The sequence below is a fragment of the Nannobrachium achirus genome, assembly GCF_963921795.1.
Source record: "Nannobrachium achirus genome assembly, chromosome: 13".
NCBI classification, from domain to species: Eukaryota; Metazoa; Chordata; class Actinopteri; order Myctophiformes; family Myctophidae; genus Nannobrachium; species Nannobrachium achirus.
Genome location: NC_137833.1, coordinates 39032626 through 39060526, shown reverse-complemented (window position 1 = coordinate 39060526; position 27901 = coordinate 39032626). Strand labels below are relative to the sequence as shown.

The following is a 27901-nucleotide window of genomic DNA, read 5'->3' as shown; positions in this document are numbered from 1 at the left end:
GGCAAAAAGCTTGACATTTAACTGGCTTGTGACGGGAAAGCGGGGGACTAGTTCACAAGGCAAAAGCTTCTGCCTACATTTGTTTCTCCACAAAGTATTCCACTTGCTTACAAATTGAGAGCTACCTGCTATCAGTGTTAAAATGCCTTCCTTCCAGTTGGAGTACAAAAAGTGTATCTGTGTGAAGAACATCGGCTGGCTACATTCTGCACCCAAGCAGTCCACATCTCCAAGTTCTCTCATTAAAAATTGCTGGCCCAGATCTGAAACTAAGAAATATACTGGTCTTGCTCCTTAAAAAAAGAGAGAAGAAAAAGAAAAGAAAAAAAAGTCACATACATAATAAGACTATGTTGGCCTCAGAGTCTATCTGCTCCAACTATACAGTACTTAAGCATTATAATTCCAGTTCCAAAAAGTGAAGCAAGCAGGGAAGTTTTAAGAGTCACAGGACATACAGGTATGACATATAGGTCCATGTATAAGCATTCACTAAAAAGGTTCTAGAGTAAAAACAAAAAAAAGAAGAAAAGAAAATCGTATGTGAAAGCAGTAGAGTGGTTCAGGCAGGCAGAACGCATCACATAAGGACGTAACAACTGCAGGACTAACCCTAATAAGAATGACAGCAGTCGATTCCTGTAAAGACAACACAGTTTTGGATCATCTTACCCCCCCTCAAGAGAGATGTTGAATTATGTCGTCTGTGTGCAGTTTAGGAGCCTGCAGTACTACTGTCCTGAGTGGAAGGCACTGTTGTACTGAATCGAGGTCATGCCGTCTTTGTCACATTATTGAGGTCCATACAAACAGCATAAGCCCAATCAGGTCTGAACAGGTGAGGTCTACTGTCAACTTTGCCAAGACAGGAAGGTGATCCGCCTCTTTGCCTCAGTTACCAGGTTTACAATACACACACTACAGGGGGGGGGAGCGCATTAGCCTTATGTTGTGAATTTAATACATATCGAGTCAGCTGAGTAGCCAAACAGTTTCTAGAACAGACAAATGCACACCGCCTTGGTTTAGTGGTAGCTCTGTGTTGCAGCAACGGAAGGGAACCTTAAGCATCTGGTCAGTAAAGCTACAGTACATTGTGTTTTGCCCTGTGAACCCCATACAATGCACAAAAGCCGAGACGGGTACGGCTTGGTCAAAGAGTTATTACTCAAGTGGCACAACATGACAACATTGGTAAAAGCACAAGAAAGAAATCGCCTAACATTTTGTTAAGTGCAGCAAAGCGCAAACAATTTCAGGGTTACCCAAGAAGAAGTAGTTGACATCCTTGTCAATCGAGTGAGATTAGTTGAAATTATATAAAGCACCCATTTTAGTAGTGGCAGAGTACATCCGGATTGAAATCTATTCTACAGTAGGTCGTCTAGTTAGAGTTGTTAAAACATACTGTGGATTACTTACATGGAAATAAATGTAATAAATGGACAAATGTCATAACTGTGCAGGTAAAATTATAGTTTACATATACATCTTTCTTCAAATTTGAAAATAAAATAAAATGATAACCGGTCGCCTACCTCACAAAAACAAGAAGTTTGAAGGCCGCGGAATATTTTCCCTTTGCTTTACTTAAATAAATTGTTTAAAGGAAGGCAAAAAGTAGTGCAAGAGGTAATGGTAAAGTTGGGTGCTCAGAGGTGGGTGATGTAGATGTGACATAGCATGACCCAGAGAGTGTCGTGCGGAGGGTCTTGTACGGAGGACTGGCCAACCAGTTGGCACTTATTGTGTTGTAATATCCACCTCCGACACTGAAACCAGACATACACAATGGAGCAAGCCAGATAAAAAAAAGAAAAGAAAGACAGACAATCTTTGTCCCCAGACAAATGTTCCCCTTAAAATGGAGATCAAACTAAGATGAAAAGAAATACACACAGCGGAACACCACCTGCGCATGCTTTTCATTTTCAGGGCTGGCACTACCTTCGTCATATAAGAGATGTCTTTTCTTTGATTGGTTGAGATGCCCACCTCTCCTGGTGCAACACATATTTGTGTCCCATGGCTACATGGCTATCATCTATTAAGTTTGTGAGCCACGCGCGTCTCCGTCAGGACTGAGAGCAGCAGGGCGGCCTTGGGCTAAAATACTGGCAGGGACCGCTGACAAATGAGTGGCTTCACTGACTAGGTTCTCATACTCGCTACTGTCCTCGTCTTCTTCGTCATCATCTTCATCATCCTCCTGTCCTGCCGCTTGTCTGTCCAGGGAGTCGGAGCTTGACCCATCTCCGTTGCCGAGGTACGGGGTGCTGGGAGTGGGACCAAGATTGGAGGTAGCTCCAAGGCCCAGCCCCAACCCCATACCCAGGGGGCCAGGGGTGGGGTGGCCCGGGGAGCCCACAGCCTGGGGCCGGGGCAGCAGAGCAGCACTGGTGGGGCAGGAGGAGGAGGAGGAGAGTAGAGCGTCGTCATGGGATGAGAGGTCGGCGTAGGAAGGGGGATTAGGGGAGGTACCGGGCCGCTCTGGAGCAGAAGGAGCGTGGAAGGCTACCCTAGACAGTAGAGAGGTCTCCAGGGATTCAGTGTTCTCCTCTGGGGTGGGATGTGACTCTGCAACATTCTGAGCCTCCTGCAGCCCTGTGCAAGTGAGGGAAAAACAGACCGATAAATGTTGTTGTTCCCTTATGGCAGTTTGAACAGTATTAGATTACTGTAATCATTGATTTTGTTTAATGAGACTGCAAAGCTTTTGGTAAATTAAATGAATCCCAAACAAATGTGATTCAAGTGGTCCTTGAGGTGGCTCTAGGGGGTCCCCAGCATTTTAACCACTTTAATCCAATATAGGACCACTACCATACTACAGTATTTTTAGTGTACACGTGAGTGGTCATGCCATTTAATAATTCCCAAACAGTTACGTACTTCTCTCCTCTTCAGCTGTCTTTCGTTTCCTGAGAGCAATTTGTTGTTTGAGTTTGTTCACTTCTTCTTGAATCTCCTCCTTCACACGTTCACTTTGTTCAACCTCACCACATACAGCCTAAAACAAGAAAATGAAAAACACAAAATGTTTCAACATTTGAGAGCAGTTTTTGCTTATTTTGTAATACATCCCCCATGCAATAATGTTAAGCACTGTCCTCTACAGCTCACCTGCACTTTATCTTGCAATGCGCTGTAGACTAGGAATATTGTTCGGATATCCTTCATCACACCATCTTTGTCGAAAAACTCAGCCCTGTGCAGGTATTCACAACGGTTAATATTTCCAATAAGACATACAAAAGCAACATACGGTAAGGTCTCACATACGGTATTCAAGGGAAGTTCACAACAAAAAGCTTACATTAAAATGCATTAAAACAGTATGTACATGTTGGCTAAATTATGAGGGCTTTGTAAATAAGATCCTGCAAACAAATCAATATGCAATGGAAAAACGATCTCATGAAAATGTGAGTCTGACTATCACCAATATCACTGACTTGGCAAAGCCATAAACACACCACAAATTAGGGCTGCGAATCTTTGGGTGTCCCATGATTCAATTCAGATTCAGAATCAATTATTGGGGTCACGATTCGTTTTTTTTTTTGTCGATTCTTTCACACCAAACGATTCAATTCAGAAACGATTATTTTCCGATTTAAAAACGATTCTCGATTCAAATGATTCTCTATTCAATTCATAGGATATCAGGATCTACTCCAGTCTGCTGGCATGAAAGCAGAGAACATTTACGTAGCTTTTATAATTGTAAAGGTTTTATCAACTTATTGCAATAATGTTAACACAACAAAGGTAAATCCAAGACAACATGTCTGATTTATTCATGCTTGCACACATTCTTTTAACTTGTACAAACATAATATCTAATAAAATAAAATCATAATAAAAAAATCATAAAAAATTAAAACCATAAAAATCGTAATATCTAATAAATAATATCGAATAAAAATCATTTTTTGGAAAATGAGAATCGTTTCTGAATCTTACCATGTTAGAAACGTGATTCGAGTTCGAATCGATTTTTTCCTGCACCCCTAGTAAAAATATGCACATGCAGACTTGTCCTTCTTGCTCACTACATGCATGAATATTTTTTACCCCCAAATGCACAGTAAAAACACAGAGCCAGCTTGCACAACTTGAGTTCCAGCCTTACCCGTGCTCTTTGATAACCTTAGCATAGTTGAGTGAGGTGTTGGGTACTGAAGAGACTTTATATTCCTGCTGGCTGGTGTTGCCCAGGTTGGGGATTGTTAGAGGGATCCTCTGGTTGTACCTGCTGGGTGGAGAAGGACAGTTTTGTTAGTTTGGAGCAGATTACAGATCACACATTAGAGCAGGGGTCTTCAACATTTTCAGGCCAAGGACCCCTTAGCCGAGAGGGAGATGAATATTGTACAGTATACTGTAAATGTTGTGATGGGAGATTCTCTTCGATTTCATAGATAGATTCATAGACTTGTTTGACACTTAACCACTTAGAATCTTAAAAATCTTAAATCGTCGATACTTACTAAACTTGACCTTTCACTCTGTACTTGGTCTGCTCTTTTTTAACTCTACACCAAACCTATTTGCCAAAAATAGCTGATCTACAAGCTCTCAACGCCTCGAGGCATTGAGCTTCGAGGACTCAGAGTATAAGGATGCGAGGGTTCAAGTTGTTAATTTAAAATAATTATCCTATCACACAAGGATTTGGCAGCACCCTTGTAGTAACTCTGAGGACCCCCTAGGGGTCCCGGACCCCCTGTTGAAGACCCCTGCATTAGAGACACATAATATTGAAATTGGTTAATCTGCTCAATAACGGTATTTGTTTGGTTTCATGACAATACTAAAATGTGTCTTCCCACCAGAGTGTACCTATTACTAAACACTACACAGTTTCAAAGTGCCTGTATTCACTGAAGGAGATGGGCACAACGGGAGGCCTACCTGGTTGATCCTGGCAGTAGCATATGGTCACTGTCGGGCAGAAATCTCGTATCTCCAAGTTTCACATTTGTACGTTTTTTGTAAAGTAAAGCCCTGCTTCATCTTACAAGACTGTCGCACAAAACTAGTGAAATCAGTAGATCTACAAGTACACGCAAGTAGATCTGTTATTTTCACTAGTTTAAATTAAAAAAATGTTTTAATAATAAATACAAAATAAGCGGTTTTGGACATACAAGGTGTCCACCCGACAACATCGATATGCTTGTCTCAAAGATTAAGCCATGCATGTCTAAGTACAAACGGCTTGTACAGTGAAACTGCGAGAAAAAAAAAAAAAAAATTGGCAAGCATGCCGTCGTTTCATTAATGCCTGTCATTGGCAATAGATTGTCATATTGGTGCAATATATTGGGGATAAGTTTGATATCAGAGCCGATTTCTCATAAGGAAGCATTCAAGCTTCTCAATATTAAAGGTCTGTTTGTGCAGGCAAGCTGAGGTTCATCTGTTCATCCTTTCTCAATATCACTATATGCCTGGTATGTAGAAGAAGATGAAGTGAATGTGTTTTTCAGAAAGAAATTCATCCTTGATCTATGAGACAGCTATTTCCATGTTGAATAAAGCAGATAAATGTAACATCTGCAGTTTAGAGACCTGCACTGTTATGTCCTCCATACCTCTCTACACTAATAAAGAAAAAATAAATGTCCTCACACATCAGTATGTGTGCACACACTAGAGCTGGGACGATATGAACAATTCATGCCACGATTATCGTGACCAAGGAAATTGCGATTTACAATATTATCGCGATACTCAAAATATCATCCATTATCCTGGGGCGGAACATTTGCCAAAAAACAGCAGATCTACAAGCTTGTATAAGATTAATATGAGTGTTTTTTATCACGATAAACAATAGCGATTATCGTCCCATCCCTAGCGCACACAAGAGATCTTCATACCTGCTATTGGGTCTGAAGAGCACATATTCCAAGGCGTGCGTGGAGCTGTTGGCCGTGGAGCAGAAGCTGAACAGGAGGAAGACTAGGTCGGGCACGCCCAGCAGCTCAGTCAGCTGCTTGTGAATGATCTGTTCCCTGAACGACATCTGCTGCTGCGTGTTCCTTCGGAACCGGTACCAGCCGATGATGTTCTACATGAGCAGAGGACATGCAGAGGAAAGTTGAGTTCAGTCATAGTTTGGATTTGGAAGCAGAACTCAAGGTTCCCAACAAGGTTTCATGAGCTCGTTGTCCTAACTAATCCATAAAGACGTCTAAATTAGGCCATACCTTGGTGCGAGTGCCACCAAATCATGTTCTGCACATAACCGAGCACTCGCTGTCAATGTGCATGCAGTTTGATTTCCAGTGAGTCAGTTTTCTCAAGTGCCAACTACTGAGCGTGATTAACAGATTATTATCTTGCATCACTGCATATTTTGTTTGCACAGGCTTGTTTAATTAGGCAAAATTGGTCAGGTTTGATGATTATACTGTACCTAATTCAGACAGAATGGGTATTTCCTGTCATCATCAATCAATGAACAATCAGCAAGGAATGAACAATCAGCAATGAATGAACAATCAGCTATTTTAGTGCACCAATCCAGGCCTTTAGATAATAAAACATACTCACTTTTCGCCTATCTTTAAGAATTCTGTTAAGACTTTCCTCGTTGACTTTTCCTGCGTAGTCATAAAAGCTGGAGAGATTAAAGATTGAGAAGGGGTAAATACAAGTTATCATAAGTAACAGTATATTATATATCAATAGATATCAATTCAATATTGCAATATGAGACTAGATATCATATTGTCTGGGATATTGTAATATTGTGATTATATGGCATAAGTTGTGGATTAACTACATTAAATGAATTGACAGGACATCTGAATATAAAAAATAAGCTTGGCTTTATTGCGACCGTAGGTCGCACTTTACTATCAAAACCACCACAAAGTGTAACTCCGTCCGTCCGTCCCTCCGTCTGTCTGTCAGTCTGTCTGTCACACCTCACACGTCACACTTTTTCCCTGCTTATATCTCCGCAACCGTTGCCCCGATCCATGCCAAATTTTGCACACACGTTCCTTGGCTGCCAAACTACAACCTCCAAGGACCCCCGGAGCTCCAGGGACCCCCAGGTCCCTGGGGGACCCCCAGATGTAAAAAATGACCAAATGCGCAAACATGACCAAATGACCACCCCAACGGGGCTGCTCACGGGGAATTCCCGGGGACCGCCGACTCCTGCTGCTCCAGAACGGATGCAAAAGTGGTGGCGCCCCCAGTGGAGGACCCCCTACACTGCAGCTCACATAAAATGCCGTAACTCCGGCTAGGAGCGACCGGGACAGCCGGGGCCGGTACCTATTCGTCCGCCTTGCCGGCGCGGAGACCCCACCCCTCATTTCTCACATGGCCCTCTTCTAGCGCCACCATGAGGCCGATTCTTGCAAAACACATTTTTGGACACTGCTCCTACAATTTTCGCCCTAAAATCACACAAATCGGTACACAGTATGTCTACACTCATCCCATCAACATGAATCCGTCCCATATAGCACCACCTCCAGACCGATTTTTAAAAACACATTTTTGGACACTGCTCCTACAGATTTTGCCCTAAAATCACGAAAATCACTACACAGTATGTCTACACTCATGTCATCAACATGGATCAGGAAGATTTTGGCAAAACACATTTTTGCCCTATTTGTGGAGATAAGTGACCTACGGTCGCTTATCTCCCGATTAGGGAGCCTTACTGGTATTGAAAAAGTGGCATACTGTACAAAACATTTCAGAAACTATCTCTTGCCACTGCTCTCTGGCAAGCTCAACATTACACTGAATAACAATAGAAGCCCAGACTTTCCTTACATCTAGTTTTAGTCACAAAGCATTGTAGTACATGTAGTTTCTTAACCCTTTGTAAGGCAATTCAGTGTTTCACAACCAAAATCACTATCAATAGACATTATTAACTTAGATCAATCTGAAGAGTAAATAAATAATCATATCTTACCTAAATAATTGTGCGCACGGTTCATGGTTATGGATTTCTGTCAGGGGGGGAAAACAAAACAATGAAAATGTCTGAAATTAAAATCACAATGTACCATATTTTCCGGACTATAAGGCGCACTTAAAAGCCTTTAATTTTCTCAAAAAACTACAGTGCGCCTTATAGTCCAGTGCGCCTTATATATGGATCATTCATTGACATTGACATTCCCTTTAGCACAGCTCCACCTGTTTGATGCATAACGCAACGGTAGCGTCTATTATGTGCGCCTTATAGTCAGGTGCGCCTTATATATGAAAACAGTTTGAAAATAGACCATTCATTGACAGTGCGCCTTATAGTCAGGTGCGCCTTATAGTCCAGAAAATACTGTAGTCCAATAAAAAGACATTATGAAGAACAAACATGAGCCGGCAGTGTAGAACATTTCATTAGTTTCTGCTGTGTTTAATTTTCTTTTAAATCAACTAGCCCTTACCCGTTCAAAGATATGAGCTCCAAAATGATGTGCAGTGTGTGGGTTATGGGATGTGCACTGTGCATACAGTATATGAGGGATGGAAAGTAACTTTAACTGGTGCTTGCATGATGTAGGAGCATCAATGTAAGAAACCCGTTTCGTTTAATGGCTACAGAGATACTGTCCCCCCCCCCCCCCCCCCGTGTGTGTGTGGGTTTGTGTGTGATTGTGCATGGCCTGAACAACAGCGCCCCTCCCTTAACATGTGTGGTCACAAAAGGTACTGTAGGCTAAATAGATATAGATACACCATAAAAATGCTATTATACAGCATACGATTTGTGAAAGTGACAAACGGGCTTCACAGTTATGTCAGGTGTGTTGATATGCATATGTGATGCGATTTCAGATCAATTGCTCCAGCCACTGAGGAGAAACGCTGTTACAGACAGACAGACAGACACTCACTCAGACAGACAGACAGACACTCACTCAGACATTCGCAAAATTATAGTATAGATGTTGCCTTTGGATTAAGGTAGCGTTCACACTACTTTAGGCACTGCCTTTTCTTTTTTTTTTTTTTAAGATTTGTTTTGGGGCTTTTATGCCTGTATTGATACAGTAGGACAGTAGACTGACAGGAAATGGGGAGAGAGATGGGTAATGACATGCAGCAAAGGTCGTCCAGATCAGGAATCGAACCGGCGACACAACGTCAGGCATCAGAGCCTATGTGGTATGCGCCTTGACCAGTAGGCCAGCGGGCACCCCAGGCACAGCCTTTTTACATTAAACCTTTTCTAGCTGAACGGCGTTCTTTTAAAAGTTTTAAATAGTTCATTTCTTTAAAAATGTGCTTATGACATGGACTGCTTTTTAATCAGCGGTCCAATCAAGACTACTCAAGTTTTGTGTTCATTAATCAGCGGTCCAATCAAGACTACTCAAGTTTTGTGTTCATTAAAACAGGAACGGTGATAAAAATGTGTGCTTCTCGTGTGACCAGGTCTTACCCACTACTTGAAGCAGTTCGGCATTGCTGATCTGTGCATCATTAATGCTGACTGTCTCCTCTTGCCTCACTTCTCCTAACAGGAAGCCCTCCTGTAGAAATGAGAAAATGTAGACATTAATAATTGATTGATTGATTGAAGACTTTATTAGAAGTTTGCATAGGAAAGGGTACAGTTTCATGACAGTACAGTTCACTGGTACAAGGCCTACTAAAAGGAGATCCTAGAAAAGACTAAGCTTATTTCCGTAGGAAACCATTGAAGTATCTCATATAGGGTTGGAGGCGGTAACCGCCGTACCGCGGTATACCGAGGTCTACCGCGGTGTCATTGTGCTTACCGCGGTAAAAAGACAAAAAAAAAGGTCTATTTTTTATTGGAAAACAAGCGAGTTTTAAAACGGGGGAGAAGCGAGGACCGCATGCGCTCCATGCCGCTCTGCTCTGGGCCGTGTACCACACGTTGGAAGCCACATACGTCACTCAGACACAGACCTGCACACGCGTGATTCCTAAACCCACCAGGCTTGAGTTAAGACCCGCCTCGTGGAAACGCGAGGACTTCCAGGAGTGAGGCGGGTCTTAACTCAATCCTGGTGGGTTTAGGAATCACGCCCTGCACACACAGTGCACAGAGCAGGGTACGGAGCACAACTCTATGACGGAGCAGCATACACTTTCTCTGTAATCCACTCGACACAAGGATGTTAATACATACCTTGTGTTGTGGCATATCTTTTTTTATTCATACGGATTACTGGCGGAGCACGGGCCGCGTGGAGTAAAACCGAAAATGAAACTATTTTACTTTCTCCACCGCGTCGCACGTTGTGCCCCGTACGGCGCGTCGGCGATTTTATAACCTTTTCTGTCAAGTCTTGTAACTAAAACCTGTATATAGCAGCACTCAATCACTGCGATTTGAGAGTTGAGACGTGACGTGAGTTTACAGAATCACTGTACACGATCTGACTACCCTTCCTCTTCTGGTTTGTTCACACAGCTGTTCGTGTCTGAAAAGCCCAAGTAGCTAGCCTACGTTACTATGGTAACCCGACAGTGCAGAACTAAAAGCTCAGAACGCGTCGCGGATGCGATGTGTTGTGAGCTTGTAGATCTGCTCCTTTGAAAGCCAGACCCGCTGTGCTGTACAGAGAAGTATAACTCGGGCAGTCAGGCTGTGTCTCCTCTCCACTGTGGAGAGGCGACTTTTGGGAAGATGATTGCAATATTTTGGCTTATCGCCAAAGCTTAATTAATAGATATGGGGGTGCGGTAATTACCGCAGTACCGGCGGTAAATGGGAAGACGGTAATCGCGGTAACAAGATGTCCATACCGCCCCAGGCCTAATCTCATATAACATTGAATGACAGACGGATAGAACACAGTACTATGCAGTAGATATAGTCAGGGAAAAAAAGGGGAAAACATTTTAAAAAATTAAATAAAATAAAAACATACAGTAGGTAAATACAAAGAGGGGTCAGGGGAGGGTAGGGCTGGGCTATGTTTGTTTTTACCAGCTGCGAACGGCTGCTGCCTGCAAGTGGTTTTTCAGGGCGATTTTAAAGGATACTAGTGATCCACACTCCTTTAAGGCCTTCGGTAAGGCGTTACACATTTTTGTGCTATAACAGAAGAAGAAGTTTGACCCTTTGTTTGAGTTGACTCTGGGTTGAACGTGATCTGTGGCGCTGCCTCTGGTGTTGTAATTATGGACATCCTTAACCTTTATAAAGTATTTTGCCAGGTACATGGGTATCTTAGTGGTGTAGTGTATCTTGTACACCAGGCCCATTGCAAGTTGCTGTGCTCTGTCATCTACTCTGAGCCACCCCACTCTTAACTGGTGAGTAGTGGTGAGGTGAGTCTGATAGGGAAGGTTAAGCAGGACCCTAATTAGTTAGAACCTAATTTTAATCCACATACCGTTTCCCAAACAGTGGGTCAGAAGAACCCATTTCCGGGTGACGGACTAATTGTTATGGGCCACGGCCCACGACTCAAGTAAAAATCCCATTCTCTTTTCCTAAAAAATAAATTTCAAAAGATGGAAAATGTTCTGAAATATATCATTTTATTTTTAGAAGATTCATTTTTTTAAAGAATTTTATACATTTTCACAAATCTAAGAAAATCCATAAATAAAATATATAATAATAATTAAGATCGACAAGCTCTCAACACGGTGTGAAGTGACGCATAGTGAGATTGTGGATCTGTTATTTTCACTCAGGTTTGGGAACCACTGAACTAAGGTGCCCCTATTCTGGAGCGAACATTCACCAAAAAGTTATCATCTACAAGCTTGAGATTTGGTGTAGAGCAGCCAGGGGTCTTTAAAGTTTTTCAGGCCAAGGACCCCTTTGCAGAGAGAGAGTTGAAGCTCCCCTATATATTTATATAAAATGGTGTTGCAGATTAAAACTTTACATAAATGGCGGTCCCGTCCTAATTTACAGTAGAATAAGACAGAATAAAGCCAAAGAAGTGTGAATCCCCAACCCACCAGGGTTCAGTTAATTTCTTGTAAAGGAGCGCTTGTTTTCAGTGGAGATGACGGAGGCACGCCGTCTCAGGCGACCATGAGCCGGGTGAGACACCGGCGAGCGAGCGGTAGCGAGCGAGTCGCCATGTTGAGCGTTGCGACGGTCGCATGAGCCGGCTCAGCGCCGTTACAGAGTTATGTGCCGTTATGGACAGAATAGTACATCTTCGTCCGTCCCCTTGACTTTCGACACCTCCGCGCGGTCCAAGTGGATACAACGGAGTGTTCCCTACCTCCGGTTCAGCCAATCAGAAGCTTCCGATGGGCGGATCTTAACTGAAGCCTGGAGGGTATTACGCGTAAAAAAGGGATGGGGAGGATTTTACGATGTCATTAAATCAGTGTTTTTCTATCAGGCCTTTTGACACAGGCTTTCAGGAAGTAACCAAAAATACACAGGGAAGGCAAATGTGCATATTATAACCACACCTGGGGGTCTAATATAATACCTGGGAGTAATGTTAACTCTATCCACAAGTTTCCGCGGGAGTTTACTGGAGACTATCGGGACCAAACTTCCGGGTTTAACAGCAGACATACAAGCTCACGTTGCGTCGCAGATGCAACCCGTTGTGAGCTTGTAAATCGGCGCCGGAAGCTCGGTACAGACGTCTGCGCAATGCACTATGGGGCGTTGGAAACTCGTGGATAGACACATACAAAACAGAAAAGGTACACAACTATGGCACCACCTCTTTAATGCCTCAACTTCTATATTCCAAGTGCTTATCAGAGTGAGGGGTCCCAAGACTCCCCACTGCAGTTCTTATTAGTATTTTTAAAAGGAGTAACTTATTTCTACAGCAAGGGTCTTCTGTGACAGAAACCCTTTTTTATGTTAACCACTTGAACCCTAGTGTCCTTTTTCTAAGAACTTTAGACAAAAATAGCAGATCTACAAGATGAGCTTGTAGATCAGCTATTTTAGACAAAGAGGTTTGGTGTAGAGGGGGAAAAGTGCAGACTAAGTATAGTGAAAGTGTATTAAGTATTGACGCAATTTGACAGTTCAAGTGGTTAAATATATTTCTGAAAACACAAATTGACGTGAATCCAACATACACTGATAATTGTGCTGTCAAACAATGAAACTATGGAATCTATGAAAGATTGTGGGGGTCCCTGCTTCATCTCTTTCTCAACTAAGGGGTCCTTGGCCTGAAAACGTTTAAGATCCCTGTTCTCCAGGGAAGGGAAGAGACAGCAGAGCTATCAAGTCAAGTTTTCAGGTAAAAAATGACTGACTGGAGCTATGCAAAGAATGCAGGCAAGCGCTTTACACCTGCCTAGCAACACCCAATCACAAAAACGGTGCAAGATTTAGCTTAATCAAGCAAGCTTGGATCATTTCGCTGCCCTTTATACCTTGCACTGGCTACAAGGCCATCCTAAAAACAGTAATTTCTGTGACAATTTCATGTATTTTTTAAACCCTGTCAATTTGTTTCACAGAGCTCACTGCACTAACATTAGCAGCTAAAGTTAGCTGTACGTCGACTAGCCAATGCTGCAGAGCTATGCGAAAACACCCGGTACATTTCAGCTCGTACTTTTTCTATGTCGGGGCCGATTGCTGATTTTATGACACATCAGACAAGCTAACACGACACTATAACAGATAACCCATCCACCACAGATCTAACCAACCGGTATCACTATTATCATTACCTCCACAGACAGACACACGGAAGTCATTGGTCTTAGCAGCTGTGTTAGCTTGGCTAGGCTAATGAATACGACCAAAACTTTTCTAAACAATCTTCCCCGTTTCTGTGTACTGCTTTGTGTCAACAGTTACAGTACAACTGTGAACCAGGGCAGTGTCGTCGCCAGATTCACAAGCCCTGGAAACCCAGAAACGCATAAATATGATCCAATGATCACAAGTTGGCTATATGCATGGTGCCAGTGAATAGACCAGACCCACCGCCGCTAAAAGCTAGCTAGCGGCAGCTAGCAGGCAGGCAACAGGGTGATGATGATGACAGTGGAAAACACACACTGTCTGTCGCAGCGATCACAGCCCGCCTGAGCCACTCACGCACACCAACACACGTTTACCTCTCATGCCACTGACTGACACAACACGTTCAACACTTACGTGATCGCAGTTGCTGTTGGCGCTGTGATAACACACAGAAGTAAACGTATAACCCGAAATGGATGCCGCCATGATGGAAACATCCCCATCTATCCCACCACCCCCTGCGACTGAGTTGTTGACTGCTGCTGCTGCTGCTGCACGCACACGGCAGGCACGGCGCGGCACGCCGCAACGCGCCTCCTCCTCGACGCTACTTGTTGTGGGTACTGTAGTAGGCGGTGTTACACCTACATGTGTAACCTATCGAATACCGTCCATGACTTCCACTCTTGGCTCAATATTATGTTTGTCTTATCGTCATGATAAATACATTTTTCAATATTATAGTGTCTAATATTGTTTTGTATTTGTCGCATTCAGACAAAAAAAAAAGTGAGTAAATTTACTCCCATTGATTCTGGATGGGGACGGGTCAGAAACAATGGGGGTAAATGTAGGGTCAAGGCCAGGGTCAAGTAAATGTACCCCCAATTGATTCTCACACAGGCCCATCCATTTGGGTCCCCATCCAGGATCAATTGGGGTAAAGTTACTTTAATATCATTTTTTGTCTTTGGAATGTGACAAATACAAAAAAAAATATATTTTACTCAAGTCTCCACGGTGTGAAAAAAGTCATTTTGGGGGTGAACTACTCCTTTAATGCTCTTTCTTTGCCCTATGAGCCACGGGGAACGACACACAGTGGATAGTGATACAGCGACCCCTGGTGTCACAGTATTCCATTGCTTACCAATTCCAATGCAACGTTGTCGTCGGGCATGGCAGATAGCATGGATTCCACGCATGGCTGTTGTGGTGGTACTTCAGAACCAGCTGAAGACACAGGCTCGGAAGATGATTTTGGTTCTTCAGAACTCGGAACGAAAGAATAGTAAGTGTTGTAGCAACCAGCAACTTAAAGAAAGATCATCAACAGTCTGTTAGCTTTGTTGGGGGCTTTCTTCACATACACCATGGTGCAGCGCTCCTACATAGCTGTCTGTCAGTCAGTCAATCGATTGTCTTTAGTTTACATTGTGTAGAGTTTAGAGTATAGAATACATTGTAGACTGTACTTTTACTTTTTGCTGATTATCAGATGAGCCAGCGTCTGTGCCATCATCTCTTGGCTGTGCTGTCCTGTACATGTATGTACTATGGTATTTAAATGGCCAGATCGTCAACATCTGACTGATTATTTCCTGCCCTCTTTTCCAGTTGGGATGAGGCATACCAAAGAGAATTGGAGACATTCAGAGACATTGGAGATGTTGGTGAAATATGGTACATTTAGCACTCTACATCTAGAATAGCCATGCTTTTTGTGAAAGCGAAGCTCAAGCATGTGTAGTATCAATATCATAGATGTCATAAACCTATAGTCTACTGATATTAGATTACAGTAGACTTTTTGCATAATCTTTCAAAGTGAGATAGATTATTCAATTTCACAGAATATCTTGTAAATTGTCACTAATGTCTGTGTTTTCCACCTTAAGGTTTGGTGAGGAAAGTATGAGCCGTGTCCTCCGATGGATGGAGAAAGCTCAAATTCCAGACAATGCTGCCATCCTTGACATAGGCACTGGAAATGGAGCCTTATTAGTTGAACTGGTATGAATGGAATACAAATCCATATAGGGGTTTATTTATACCCACAGTATCCGGCGTGTAAAGAGGAACAAGAATGATGATCATGTTTTTCTGCAAACCTAAGAGCATTCATTTCTCTGACCACTGTTGTACTTTCCCTCTTTTTGTTGTTTTTGTGCATAAAGGCTAAACATGGTTACACAAATATCCTGGGTGTAGATTACTCTGCAGTGTCTGTAGAACTGGCCAGAAGTGTTCTCCAGACTGAGGACATTACTGATGTCACTGTAAAGGTGAGTTGACATTGATAAATGGTCAGTTTTGCATCTAATGGACATATCACTGTGTAATAATTACTCCAGTAGTAATCTGTATTTCACATAAAAGATCCCTAGTCACTTGGAAATAATAACAGTTCAGTGAGACCTGGTAAAACGATACAACATGTATACTGATGATATACACTGCATAATCTTATACTGAACTGCAATGTAAAGTGGCATCAATAACTAACTTTTTAAATATCATATTGCCGGTTGCATGGATAAGGCTATAGACAATTATGATTTATAAGGGCACTCCAGTTAACAGGTGGTGGTGCTATAGAGCTGTTCATGTGTGAACAGGTTATGAAGAAATAACTGACAGACAGTTCTTTATACATACATAACATATGTATACGGTAGTTTGTTAGGACGTATACAATAACCTTGTTTGACCAAGAAATATTACTTTGATTCCTCATTAACTGTCTTGCTGAGCCATGTACACACAACCCAAATCAACATTAACCACAGCACTTATTGTGACCGAAGGTCGCAGTTTACTATGCTTAGGGTCTGGAGGATAACGGCCAAATCTCCCATAGATAATTAGCGCTGTGTTAGAATCCCTTCCATCCTGTGATACTCTTTAGCTTTCTGCAATACGGTGGACTAGCACTCAGACCCAGGACTGTGAGAGAGCAGTGAGAGGATACTGTGTAGTGTTTACCCTGTGGGTTGGTGGGACAGCAGGAAGGCTTTAAAAGTGGTGGAAGTCTGGCCAGCGTTTACGTTTGACCACCTCCAGGGAGTCCAGGCCCAAATGAATGAACAGGATTTAATACATCTGCCGAAGTATATGTGCAAGAAAAACAGGTTTCAAATACCATTCATGCATGTGATAAGGACCATGGTGAGGAGTGAGTTTTCCTCCCTCCCACATGTACATATGGTTACATATGAGTTATATACAACACATACCTATGCTATGGAGGTGTATTTTGCTTGGGCTGAGAGCTCTGCTGCTGAAGTCAATATTGACCTTGGTGTGTGTGTGTGTGTGTGTGTGTGTGTGTGTGTGTGTGTGTGTGTGTGTGTGTGTGTGTGTGTGTGTGTGTGTGTGTGTGTGTGTGTGTGTGTGTGTGTGTGTGGGGTTCGTGTGTGTTGGTACTTGGTATGTTGGCATCTTGGTCTGTATCTCATGAGCAATAGAACACAACACTTTGTATGGATATGTGTGTTTTCGTGCACATATGCAGCCTGGGATATTAACTGGGATTTGATTGTGAACCGGGGAGCTTCAATCACAGGATAAGAGAGAAAAAAGGTCATCTTCAGTGTCACATCTTCATCCATCTCCCTGGCTGTTTTGGCAGTCTCCCACACCCAGAATTCATTTTACAGGCCTGTGCACAAATCCAAGCAATACTCCCAACACATACAGTACAGTACATGTGCATATTTCACTGTACATTGAGTCACTCGACTTCAACCTCCAATGAAACTAAAATGATGTGACCCTTGGGTGGTGGGTTTGTGGTTCTTTGGCGCACCACAATGATCTGGTGTTCTGTGCACTGTCTGGATGAAGGAGCCCTTTCACTGGTGCTGGGCACATTCACCACAGTTGGTGGAATTGGCCTCTCCTATGTGGGCACTGGGCAGTAGGTTCACAGGGAACCAGTGAGATGTAGGTTACATTTGTAGAATGCCAAAGATTGAACGTAGGGTAGGCAGGCAGTACTTGTAACCGTGACCATGGATGTACATTTCATGAGTCCGATTAAAACTTTGGTCGATCACTTATGTTTACCAGCTGTCACTTTTATCTTCTCAGGAAGTGGACTTTTTGAGCTGCTCTGGGGAGCTGAGGGGATTTGATGTTTGCGTGGACAAAGGAACATATGACGCCATAAGCCTAAACCCAGACAAGACGGAGGAGGGCAAAGGACGCTATGTCCAGGCACTAAGAGATGCGCTGAAGGAGGGGGGCTTTTTCATCATCACTTCCTGTAACTGGACGAAAGAGCAGCTGCTGCAGAGGTTCAGTGAAGGTGAGGGGAAACACAGGGCCATCATTAAAATGGAAATGAGCTCTTAAAATGGCAGGTTATATACTGTAACAACCGCATGCCCATGGTTGCAGAACATAATTGTGCAGCCACCTATGTTGCTTTGTTGTTTGAAATCAAAGCTTGGAGCAGTATGTATACACACATCCAAAAGAATTACAATCGTGTCTCTTTGAGATGTAAGCGTGGGCTGGTTTACATTGGTGTCTGTGCAAACAGTTAAACTGTGCCACTGACAGAGACAGTTGCCTAGAGAAGACTGTCAAGGTGCAGGAAGCAACAAAAGCAAGCTCGTGAAGCTTGTATTTAGGGCAAGCTTCCATTAACAGTCACTCCTTTCAATAGAAGTCAGAACTATGGAGAGGCTGCAGGGGGCCAAGGCCTTAAGACCTCATCTTTCACACTGACAGTCTGACTTTAACAGGCTTGGGGATACATCACAGATGGCAAATGGATGGCTTAGTAATGCCTCAAACCTTTCTAAACTATTGCTTAACCAGGGTCATAGAGTCCAGGCATCTGAACCAGTTTAGCTTTGCAATGTTAAAACCTGTAACAGACTGCATTCATTTTATGTAATTTTTATGTTATCATATTTTCTTTGTCTGTACATTGAAAACTTGGAAAAGTGCTTTATAAATTAAGTTATTGTAATAATGAACCTCTAGAAATTAATTTCTCCCATTTTCTGTAGGTTTCGAGTTTGTACAGGAATTGCCCACACCCCGTTTCCAGTTTGGTGGGAAGACAGGCAACAGTGTAACAGCTCTTACCTTCAAACGACTTCATTGAACAACACCAACGCCAGAAGATATGTGATATATATGTGTATTTTATAGACTGTTCCTTCAATTAAACTATAGTTTGTCACTTTACAGACCTGTGGGGAAGAAATTGCCAACAGTTATATTATTTGCATACATTTGAACTTTTGTTATAAATTATGTATACCAACTTTATTCTCAAACTCAACACTTATAAACTAATCATTTGAATCCATTTGGTATATTTGTTGAGGGCAGTTCACACTCTGAGTACTATATAACGACAACTATAACTATGTCATTCACCATTGTATTTTTTTGAATATTTTGTGTGATCTCTGCCATCGACTTGACTTAGAACAAATTTTAAACTATATTTCTATTAACTATAGTATTTTTATATTTATAGTAGGGGTGGGCAATATAATCGATATGGCAATACATCGCGATAGTTTATTTGCCAATATCGATACTTCAGGCCGTAGTATCGGGATACTTTGAGTAAAATAAAATATGTTCCCATGCATAGGAACCAATGGTAGAAGGTCCGGTCCTGACACTCCGCTGCCTCTAGATGTCGCTGTACTATAGTAGCTACTTCCCCTTCCCACGGTTCAGTGAGGTCTCTCGAGAAAATGGCTGTGAACGACAAAAACAACAACATTAGAGCAGCGCCTTCAGCTTTTAAAGCTGACCTATCGCAATAGTATCGCAATAGTAATGTATCGCAAAGATTCACAATATATCATGATACTATTGCATCGTGATCCAAGTATCGTGATGCGTATTGCATCGCGAGATTCTTGCGAATATACACCCCTAATTTATAGTGCTCAGGCCCTTTAGGGCCGTTCACACTTACTTCACACTGAGTTCATGAGGTAAAGCTAAAGACATTTTACAGTAGAGGGGGCCATTTCTCAGACTTTGAGCAAACCCATCAGCTTCTGGACTGGTGTCATAAAAACTTAAATTGATATTCTTCTTGCAGTGGACAGATCTTTAGCCTGACTTATTAGTTACTATATTATTTAAGAATATGTGCAAATGTCTTTGAAGTTAACAAAACCAAATATAGCAGAGAGCAAATTAGGCAGTTCCCTGTCTGATTTGCACCCGGTTGGCCACAATTATGTTATCAAATGTATTTATTTAAAAAGAAAATCTAAATCTTAATGAGATATCTGCATGGTGAATGAAAAAATGGTTGAAAACTATCATGAAATAATTGAATTTTCCAGCAGCTATCTTAGCTTCTAAAGTGCATGGCTTCAGTGTAAACTCTTAATATATCTATAAATGAGGCCCTTTGTCCTTTTGGTGGTTCAAAAACGGATTCAATCAATCTAGTTTGCACCAATGTCACATTCATTTGGACATTATGTGCTTGTCTGACTCTGCTTATCTGTTTCACTCGAAGCCTGTTCATGTACAGTATTTAACACTGACTTTCATAATGACGTAGGTTCCCTTATCTTGTGGCATCTGCACTATTTGGTGCCAATATGTGGCTAACTTATTTGAACTCATCCTCATCGATGTGCATCTACTTACATTTTTCAGTCAGAGCATCAAAGCAGATGTTGATTGATAATCGCATTCACTCATGAGGCTATTTGTACAATTCTGGTTTTGTACCTTAGGAAATTGTAATCATAAAGAAGCTCTGTGTGTGTGTGTGTGTGTGTGTGTGTGTGTGTGTGTGTGTGTGTGTGTGTGTGTGTGTGTGTGTGTGTGTGTGTGTGTGTGTGTAAAATGACTGTCCATATCTCCTTCAATCAACCAGCAGTCTAATGAATTCACAGTGGGTGTGGATTTTGTGGAGGGTTGAGGTTTTTGCCATTTCCTGTTTCATCTCTGTCGTTAATAACTGTCAAACCCCGGGTCCTTAATTGGAATCTGGGCCTGTGGCCCAATGGGAGCAGTCGGCACTGAGGCATGCTGTAGAGTAAACATACACAGCTTTACCAGAATTACTGCCTGGAAATTTACAAGATGGTGGATATCCTGGATGTGCATGTAATGCCCGCATTCACAAAGTCTCACCAACTTCCCATGAAATGAGATATTTCTGCAGCTCAATGACATGTTTTCTCCCTCGCTGTGATCTCTAGACTGTTCCCATTGGCTCTCACTGTGTTTAAATGGCTAGACACCTTGTTTGGCTGCTTCAAGCGCCTCTTTGTTGCACAGGAACAATGTCATTGTTCTGCGCCGGGGCTTAGATTGCATTACGGATTCAAGGTCCCTTCTTGCATAAGGCCCACTCCTTTCCCTTGTACAGGTACCGTTGCCTAGAAACCTAACCACAAATATAGAAACTTTTGGGAGGCACCAAAATTCCCATTGACCTAGTCATGAGTTTTTCTGCCAGTACTTGCGATACAACATCCCTTATTGCTCTTGTGGATCATGGTGCAGAGTTTCTGAAGTGAAATCCCCTAATAAAATAAATAACTATATAGCATCAAAGGAAAGAAGCTCTTCCTTAATGACTTTTTATGATATCATATACTGGTGTTAATACCCTGTATAACCTGTGTGTTAACCTGTTTTGCAAATATAATCCTGACAAAGTGTACTGTACTGACATAGTCTCATTCATCACATCATTACGGTACACCAACTTAGACACAAAGAGTTTGTGGCCACGGCATGTGTCTGTCAATTAGCAAACTTTCAAAAACAAAACTGGGCCTTTAACATTTTTCAAAGGTACCTAAGCTCAACAGAGGATAGATACATTTTCAAGCGTTTATTTAAAAATGGTTTTACATAGGCGAGCCATCGTTATGACGGTAACCTGTCTAAAATAAAACCTGGACTACGTTATTGGATTGTTTCTGAACCATACAGTAGACATGCCAGCATCAGCACATTTTGTGGCCTCTGAGTTGGCACTGCACTTTTATTCCACTCATTACGTGAGCCTAATCAAAGGTTTCGGACGTGATGGTACGGCCTCCTTCACGCCACCAGTATGAATGCCATGCTTTCACCTTAACCTCTCAAGTGTGATACAGTAAATATTTATGTTTTTCGTTCCATCTCCTTGGATACCCCTTTGAAGGTCTCCTAATAGGATTTTAGTTGAGTGATTGAATTACTCCACCATGTAGCAGTGCAGTTTTCCATGGCAGGGGTGCAAATGTGGAAGTGGGACTGGGAAAGGAATTCCTCCATTTGCAGCATTTCAGACTTTTGCCAAGTCTAGTACCACTGCCTAGAAAAACTTAAGTGCAATATGTATTCTATAATGAGTCTCACTATATTCATGAGATGAAGAGTATCCTTATGTTGTAAAGGGTTGTAAAGGGGGGCCAATGCCTCTGGGTCATGCTGAAATACAGCATGACCCAGTGGGCAGCGAGAGCTGTCTGCATCACATAAGGATGTTCCTGCTCCAGACTGATCACTCATTCCTGAACTGCCTGCCATGAGCAGGCAGACTCCTTGGCAATACTGACGGACAATACCGATGACACTGCGAGTACTGCCAGTGCCTATAGAGGAAATCGGCAATTACAGGGACTGTCACAGCTTCACAACCGCCCGAACCCCTCGACATAACCTGCACAGAGAGCAGGGAAAAGATTTGGTCCTCAACTGGATCCCTGTGTGGTCTACAAGTAGCACCTTTGGATAAAAACATCAAGGTGTACTAAGAGGGGGCTTCCATGGAACTTGTGGGGGTTGACATTCTATGCCCTTTACCCGTTACCAACCACAGTAACACTGGACAGACAGAAAACCCACTGGACTGAATCAGATTATAAGAAAACTATAACATTTTGTGTAACATTTTGTTATGGTGAAGAGTAGACCCTAACCAGTTGAAACATGTTGGCTGTTTTATAGAATAACATTTATTTTTTGTGTGCTCGGATCTCATTTTCAGTAGGTATATATTCAGTCTGACCCTATAGCACCATACACACTTTTAAGACCTTTTATACCCTATGAGCACCCGGTTGGCCACAGTGTTATTATTATATTTGTGACACTTGCTTTGGCAATGTAAACGTATGTTTTCTCATGCCAATTAAGTCCTTTTGTAATGAATTGAGTTTTAATCAGACCCTGGCCAGTGGCCAGTTGGCCACACAACTCGCCACCCTGACAGATGAACAACTACAAGACTAGGGCCACCACTTGACTCCTGTTGCACAGGAGAGGACTTGTGTCAGGGTCCCAGCCGGGTGTTGGTGTTTGACGCCACTTGAAAGAATTCTTCGGACTTAATAGACTAGACCCTGTAGGCTACTGTGTTGGCCAAGTTGTCAGACGTGGTCTACTCTACACAGGGTGCAGCTGTTAGGGGGTCATAAGGTACTGACTGGCCCCTCGCCAGCACAGAAGAGGAGAGAGCCCCTCCACAACGGACATCCCTTCCCCCAGGGACAACAGAGCCTCTGAGCCTCTTTTTTTGGGGAAAAGCATGGCTGGCTGAGAGGGGTAACTGCTGCTTGGAAGCACCCCATCCCTTTGTTGTTCAGTGTTGAATTGTTTTGGTGTTTGACAGCCACAAATGAATAGAGCATTATTTCTATGTTAAGAGTTGATATGCTTATTGAACCCACAGTACAATGTTTGTGGCTGTCTTTTGAACAATTTGTTAGATTAGGCCTTTATTTCTCAAGTGGAAAACACTTTCGTAAATCTGTACTATAAAATGTATGCACGGATAAAGACTGTGGTATAGCTTGCTACATAGTATAGGCCTATTAGTAAATAATGAACAGCTCAAGCAAGACCACATTTGGACCATACCATGTGAAGGGCCTAGAACTATGGGTTTTTATTGAGAACTCTTCTACCATGCGTTTTTTAAAGTTTTGCTGCTTGGGGTTAGGCAGGCTAACAAAACAACTATAAATCCATTGTTTATTATTCCATTGATTGTTGAAATAGCAACTGCTTGTCTTGTTGGGAAAGAAAGAATCTGTAAAAAGAATGCACAACATTCTATTCACCCCCTCCCATGTAATGGTTGGGTTGTACACGGATATTGTTACAAGGTTAGTCGATACCATAGCTCGGAGGGACTGTCACACTGTGATTGGTTGTTGTGGTAACTATTAGTTACAATGTTATTACTGCACTTAGGTGCAGTTTGAGTAGGCCTATATCTGAAAACTTTACATGAGCATTTGTTTCTTTGGAAACATGTGACTTTCACTCTACTACATCTCAGAGATTTATATTGTGCTTTTGCACGACTCCACATTTCTAGGAAGGGATTTAGGACTTTTTAACTCAAGTACACATTTAACTGAGAAACCTTAACTTGTAGCCCAGTTGAGTCAAATTTGACAACTGCCTACTTAAATTGACTCGAGTACTGGGGTTGGATACTTTGCATGCACCTAGCTGTTGAGTGTTGATACAGAACTGTATACAACAGCTATACTTCAACGATGATGTTTTGGAGAAAAGTGTATCTTATATATATACAAACCGGCTTCCTGTAGCTGACCAGGGCAGTGGTTCTGACGGTGTGGTCCGTGGGGCCCCCAGGGGTCCCTAAGGAGGTTACAGGTGGTCCCCACTCCCCAGCCAAATGTGTTAACATAACACATATCAAAACAAGCTCATAACGTAGATATGCTCTTAAAAAAATATATTAAAATGAAATAAACTGAAATATTTTTGAAACATTTAACATGAACAACTTTGAGAACCACCTACCACATGGTCCAGCCTAGGGCACACATTTGGATAATGTTGTCTCCCTGACAACGAACTAGCCAATCACAGCGCTGCCACACTTCCAGAGTATGGGTTGCAGTGTGTACCTAGTTACAGAGTGAGGCTAAAGGACCAGCAGCCTGTGGCTGGATGCAGTTGTTCAGTCTCACGCTGACAGCGGCGGACCGGGGGAACACCACCACCAGCCTGAGAACACTCTTCATTTTCTGGTCCTTTGTTGCAGAAAATCGAAGATGACTTAACTTCGCAAAGATTCTCTGCTGGCCAGGTAGTTTGGAAATCTGTTCAGATTTCATATGATTGTATCAAGTCATTCACCTTTATCATCGTACTTTACTCTGTCTGTTCAAAGTTGACGTTATGAGTGGAAGTTTAAAGACTATAGGCTACGCCAGGGTTTCTTTTGCACGTAACTAGATTAGATGACAACATGGTTCTTAAATTCTGCACTGTCCTATAGGGGAAAATGTTATGTCTGTGTATTGTGTGATTGGTTGTCTCAACTTGTCTGTTTCTCCTATTCTCGATACAGCATTGCCTCCCTCATTCATTTTCTGTTAAACTGTCTTTAAACCACAACTGGCCCTACAAAGCTCTGGGGTTTTCTCTTGTGAATGTCTTGCTGACTGAAGCAGTGTAGCCTGCTAGTTTATAACGCAGATAGAGTAGCCTATAAGTAATAATTGCATTCAAAGTTTACTGTAGCATGTCTTCCCTGCGGCTATTAAAGCGGCAGAACTGAGAGTGAATCGAAGTAGCTTGTGTGCTTGTTCACGCAGGGGTTCTGCTCAATAACCTGTTCCAGAGAGGGACACTATAATACCCACCGGTATTATTTACATTACTGAGTGTCACTACACTGCTCAAACGCATGACGATGAAACAATGTTGTTCGAGATGGAGGACAGTGCATGTGCGTGTCTTATCTCGCGTTGACACACTTGTGGAGTCATTGTAGTAGTAGTGACAAAGACTTTATACCCCACAGACGCGCGCGCGCACACACACATCACACACGCACACACCACGCACGCACACACACACACACACACACACACACACACACACACACACACACACACACTTTCTCTTTCACTGATAGCCTAGTAGTAGGTTGCACATTTCAGCCTTATTATCTTTTGGGTTTACCAGAGGAGGATTCTCATTTGATAGAAGTACAGTACATAATATATATGACTCACAATGTTTTTGTTTCTGTGTGCTGAGCCAAAAATATAGACCAGCACAGTGCTCCTGAAAGTAATGGCATCATTGTAGAGGCTTGGCTTCCAGCTACAGTAAATAAAAAGCATGAGCTTGAGTTAGCTGCTGGCAAGCTGTTGTTGTGCACTGGTCTGTACATTGTTTTGACGTTTTGCCCCTGGGATGCAGTGGAATTAGACATGGCCACTTATACTTAGTTTACTGATGTTCTTTAAATGGAGCATATATATAGCCTACCACATGCCTGTCTTTGGAAGTAAATAAAACTTCCAAAATGTATTTTTCATTCAATGTTGTTGATACATGTCTGGGCATGTATGGCAGCTAATCATGTCTTTATCGCTTACTTTCTGGTAATATGTACACACACACACGCACACGCACACACACGCGCGCACGCACACGCGCGCACGCGCACGCACACACACACACACACACACACACACACAGTCAATGGTTTACCCAATATCTATTTTACAACTACATTACTACATAGCTGTGCATGAAAATGGAATGGCCAAAGAGCCTGAATATTGTGAATTTGTAGACTAGAGCTTGTAGGTTGGCTATTTTCAGCACGCGCCACCATCATACAGGCTTGACACTGCCGGCTGTGCCGGAGTGTTATTTCCTTTCCTTCATGGGTCAGGAAGTTAGTTATGGTAACGCATGTATTTTTGCCTTCTTTGGTTGTCTGTGAGAGTTGGTTGATCTTTATGGGTACCGAAACTAAATAAAACACAGAAAGGAACTGGTTTGGTATACGCTCCACCAGTGGTTCCCAAACAGGGTGCCATGACTCATGAGAGTCCAGGTGTGCCTTGGGAGTTTGTGACATTCCACACATTTGTACTGCAATATATACAACTTCTTATATTTACTATAAGTACTTTGTGTGTCCTGGTTGACCATGGCATCCTGCTGAATATACTTTACAGTATTGGCTTATGAGCATACTGTAAGCTCTAAGCTGGTTTACAAATACATGACTTGTCAGCTATAATGTGTGCAGACTGCTGGGATATCTTCTCCCTTCATCCCAGTATTATAAGGCAGACCACAGGGTTCCATTTTAGGACCACTGCTGCGTTCCATTTTTATGCAAATGACAGGGTCATCTACTGCTCATCCCCTTCAACACAAGCCCTTGAATTCTTGCTGTTTACATTTCATTCTCGTTTTGATTTTTTAGGGGAAAGTATGAAATAGGGCATAAGTGGTTAAATTTGTTATTTGGCATTAGTAAATCAAAATAAACAAAAGTATAAGAGCCTCTATTACAACTCTATTACATGTGTAATAGAGGTTATTTTTATTTTGCAAGGATATGAATACAGGTGTGCCTTGGGATTTTGAGTTGTCCTTGTTTAAAACTACTGCACTACACTCGATGGCCTAAGTCAAATTACCTATAGAGTTGTTGCCTGCAGACACAGTAATAGAAGTTGCCCTTGACCTAAAGGGATGTGCAAGTGAAATCTCGGGCTGAGGAGAGTATGTACTAGTAGATTTATGATGAATCCCTCATGTGGTGCAAAGCACACCAAATTGCCCTTGCAACAAATGCACTCCCACATGTAAAGTGCAGTTGAAGTTCAGCTTGCAAGTCAAGCAGAAAGTCAGGCAAATATTTTATCAAATTCGCAGCTGTAGCATCTAATTACAAAGAGGATGTTGATAAAGATAACCTATAGGCGGCTCACATACTGTATGGGCTGATTGTTCCAAAGAAACCTGGTCTTAGCATTTTTTTTCTCTAGCTCTGCGGGTGGTGGTGATGAAAGAAGATTTGAAATGATAATCACCAAGTCTCTAAAACACTAGTGCACTGTTATACATGGTATTACAATTTGATTTTGTTACTAAATCTCAATAGTTTTTTACCAACAAATGCACATCTGCTTACTTGATGATTGCATAGCTTTCTCAAATCTGCAGACATTAACTAAGGCAATGCAGGGCAAGTATATTTGTATTGTACATTCAGAGAGTGCATAAGGAAACAAAGCAAGTTAAGCAACACATTTTAAAATGTAATTTGAGTATAATTAGAAATCTAAAACTGAATTAACAGAAATTCTTTGGCCTTATGCTACACTTTCCACCTGTCTGCCACAGTCGCAATTAATGTTTACTCTAAAGGAACTTATATGCTAGGTTTATCGTATTTGAGAGCTACTTTATTTATACGGGGTTGCTACAGCAAGC

General features: G+C 42.2%; 3 protein-coding genes across 4 annotated transcripts in view; 2 read left to right on the top strand and 1 right to left on the bottom strand.

The window, feature by feature from the left end:
• Nucleotides 1-1461: 1461 nt before the first annotated feature.
• Nucleotides 1462-14165, bottom strand: abraxas2 (abraxas 2, BRISC complex subunit). 2 transcript variants are annotated; one of them, XM_080739868.1, is made up of 9 exons: nucleotides 14084-14165; nucleotides 9434-9524; nucleotides 7958-7994; nucleotides 6565-6631; nucleotides 5889-6079; nucleotides 4136-4258; nucleotides 3124-3208; nucleotides 2893-3010; nucleotides 1462-2604 (listed from the first exon to the last, which is right to left on the bottom strand). In XM_080739868.1, exons 1-9 carry the CDS (start codon nucleotides 14153-14155, stop codon nucleotides 2048-2050), a joined length of 1341 nt encoding a protein of 446 aa, XP_080595994.1. In that variant the 5' UTR covers nucleotides 14156-14165; the 3' UTR covers nucleotides 1462-2047. The 2 variants fall into 2 exon arrangements, with proteins under 2 accessions (XP_080595994.1, XP_080595995.1); XM_080739869.1 differs by having other exon boundaries at nucleotides 4136-4255.
• Nucleotides 14166-14840: 675 nt separating this feature from the next.
• Nucleotides 14841-19646, top strand: eef1akmt2 (EEF1A lysine methyltransferase 2). The gene is made up of 6 exons (XM_080739838.1): nucleotides 14841-14960; nucleotides 15287-15352; nucleotides 15568-15682; nucleotides 15847-15954; nucleotides 17762-17978; nucleotides 18691-19646. The coding sequence occupies exons 1-6, from the start codon at nucleotides 14848-14850 to the stop codon at nucleotides 18786-18788; spliced, it is 717 nt and encodes a 238-aa protein (XP_080595964.1). The 5' UTR covers nucleotides 14841-14847; the 3' UTR covers nucleotides 18789-19646.
• Nucleotides 19647-24607: 4961 nt separating this feature from the next.
• The window catches only part of LOC308296929 (protein FAM53B-like), a 43690-nt gene continuing 40396 nt past the window's right edge, over nucleotides 24608-27901 (top strand). Inside the window, exon 1 of the mRNA XM_080740284.1 lies at nucleotides 24608-24737. The gene's annotated coding sequence lies outside the window, so the exon portion shown is untranslated. The remainder of the gene's footprint in view (nucleotides 24738-27901) is intronic.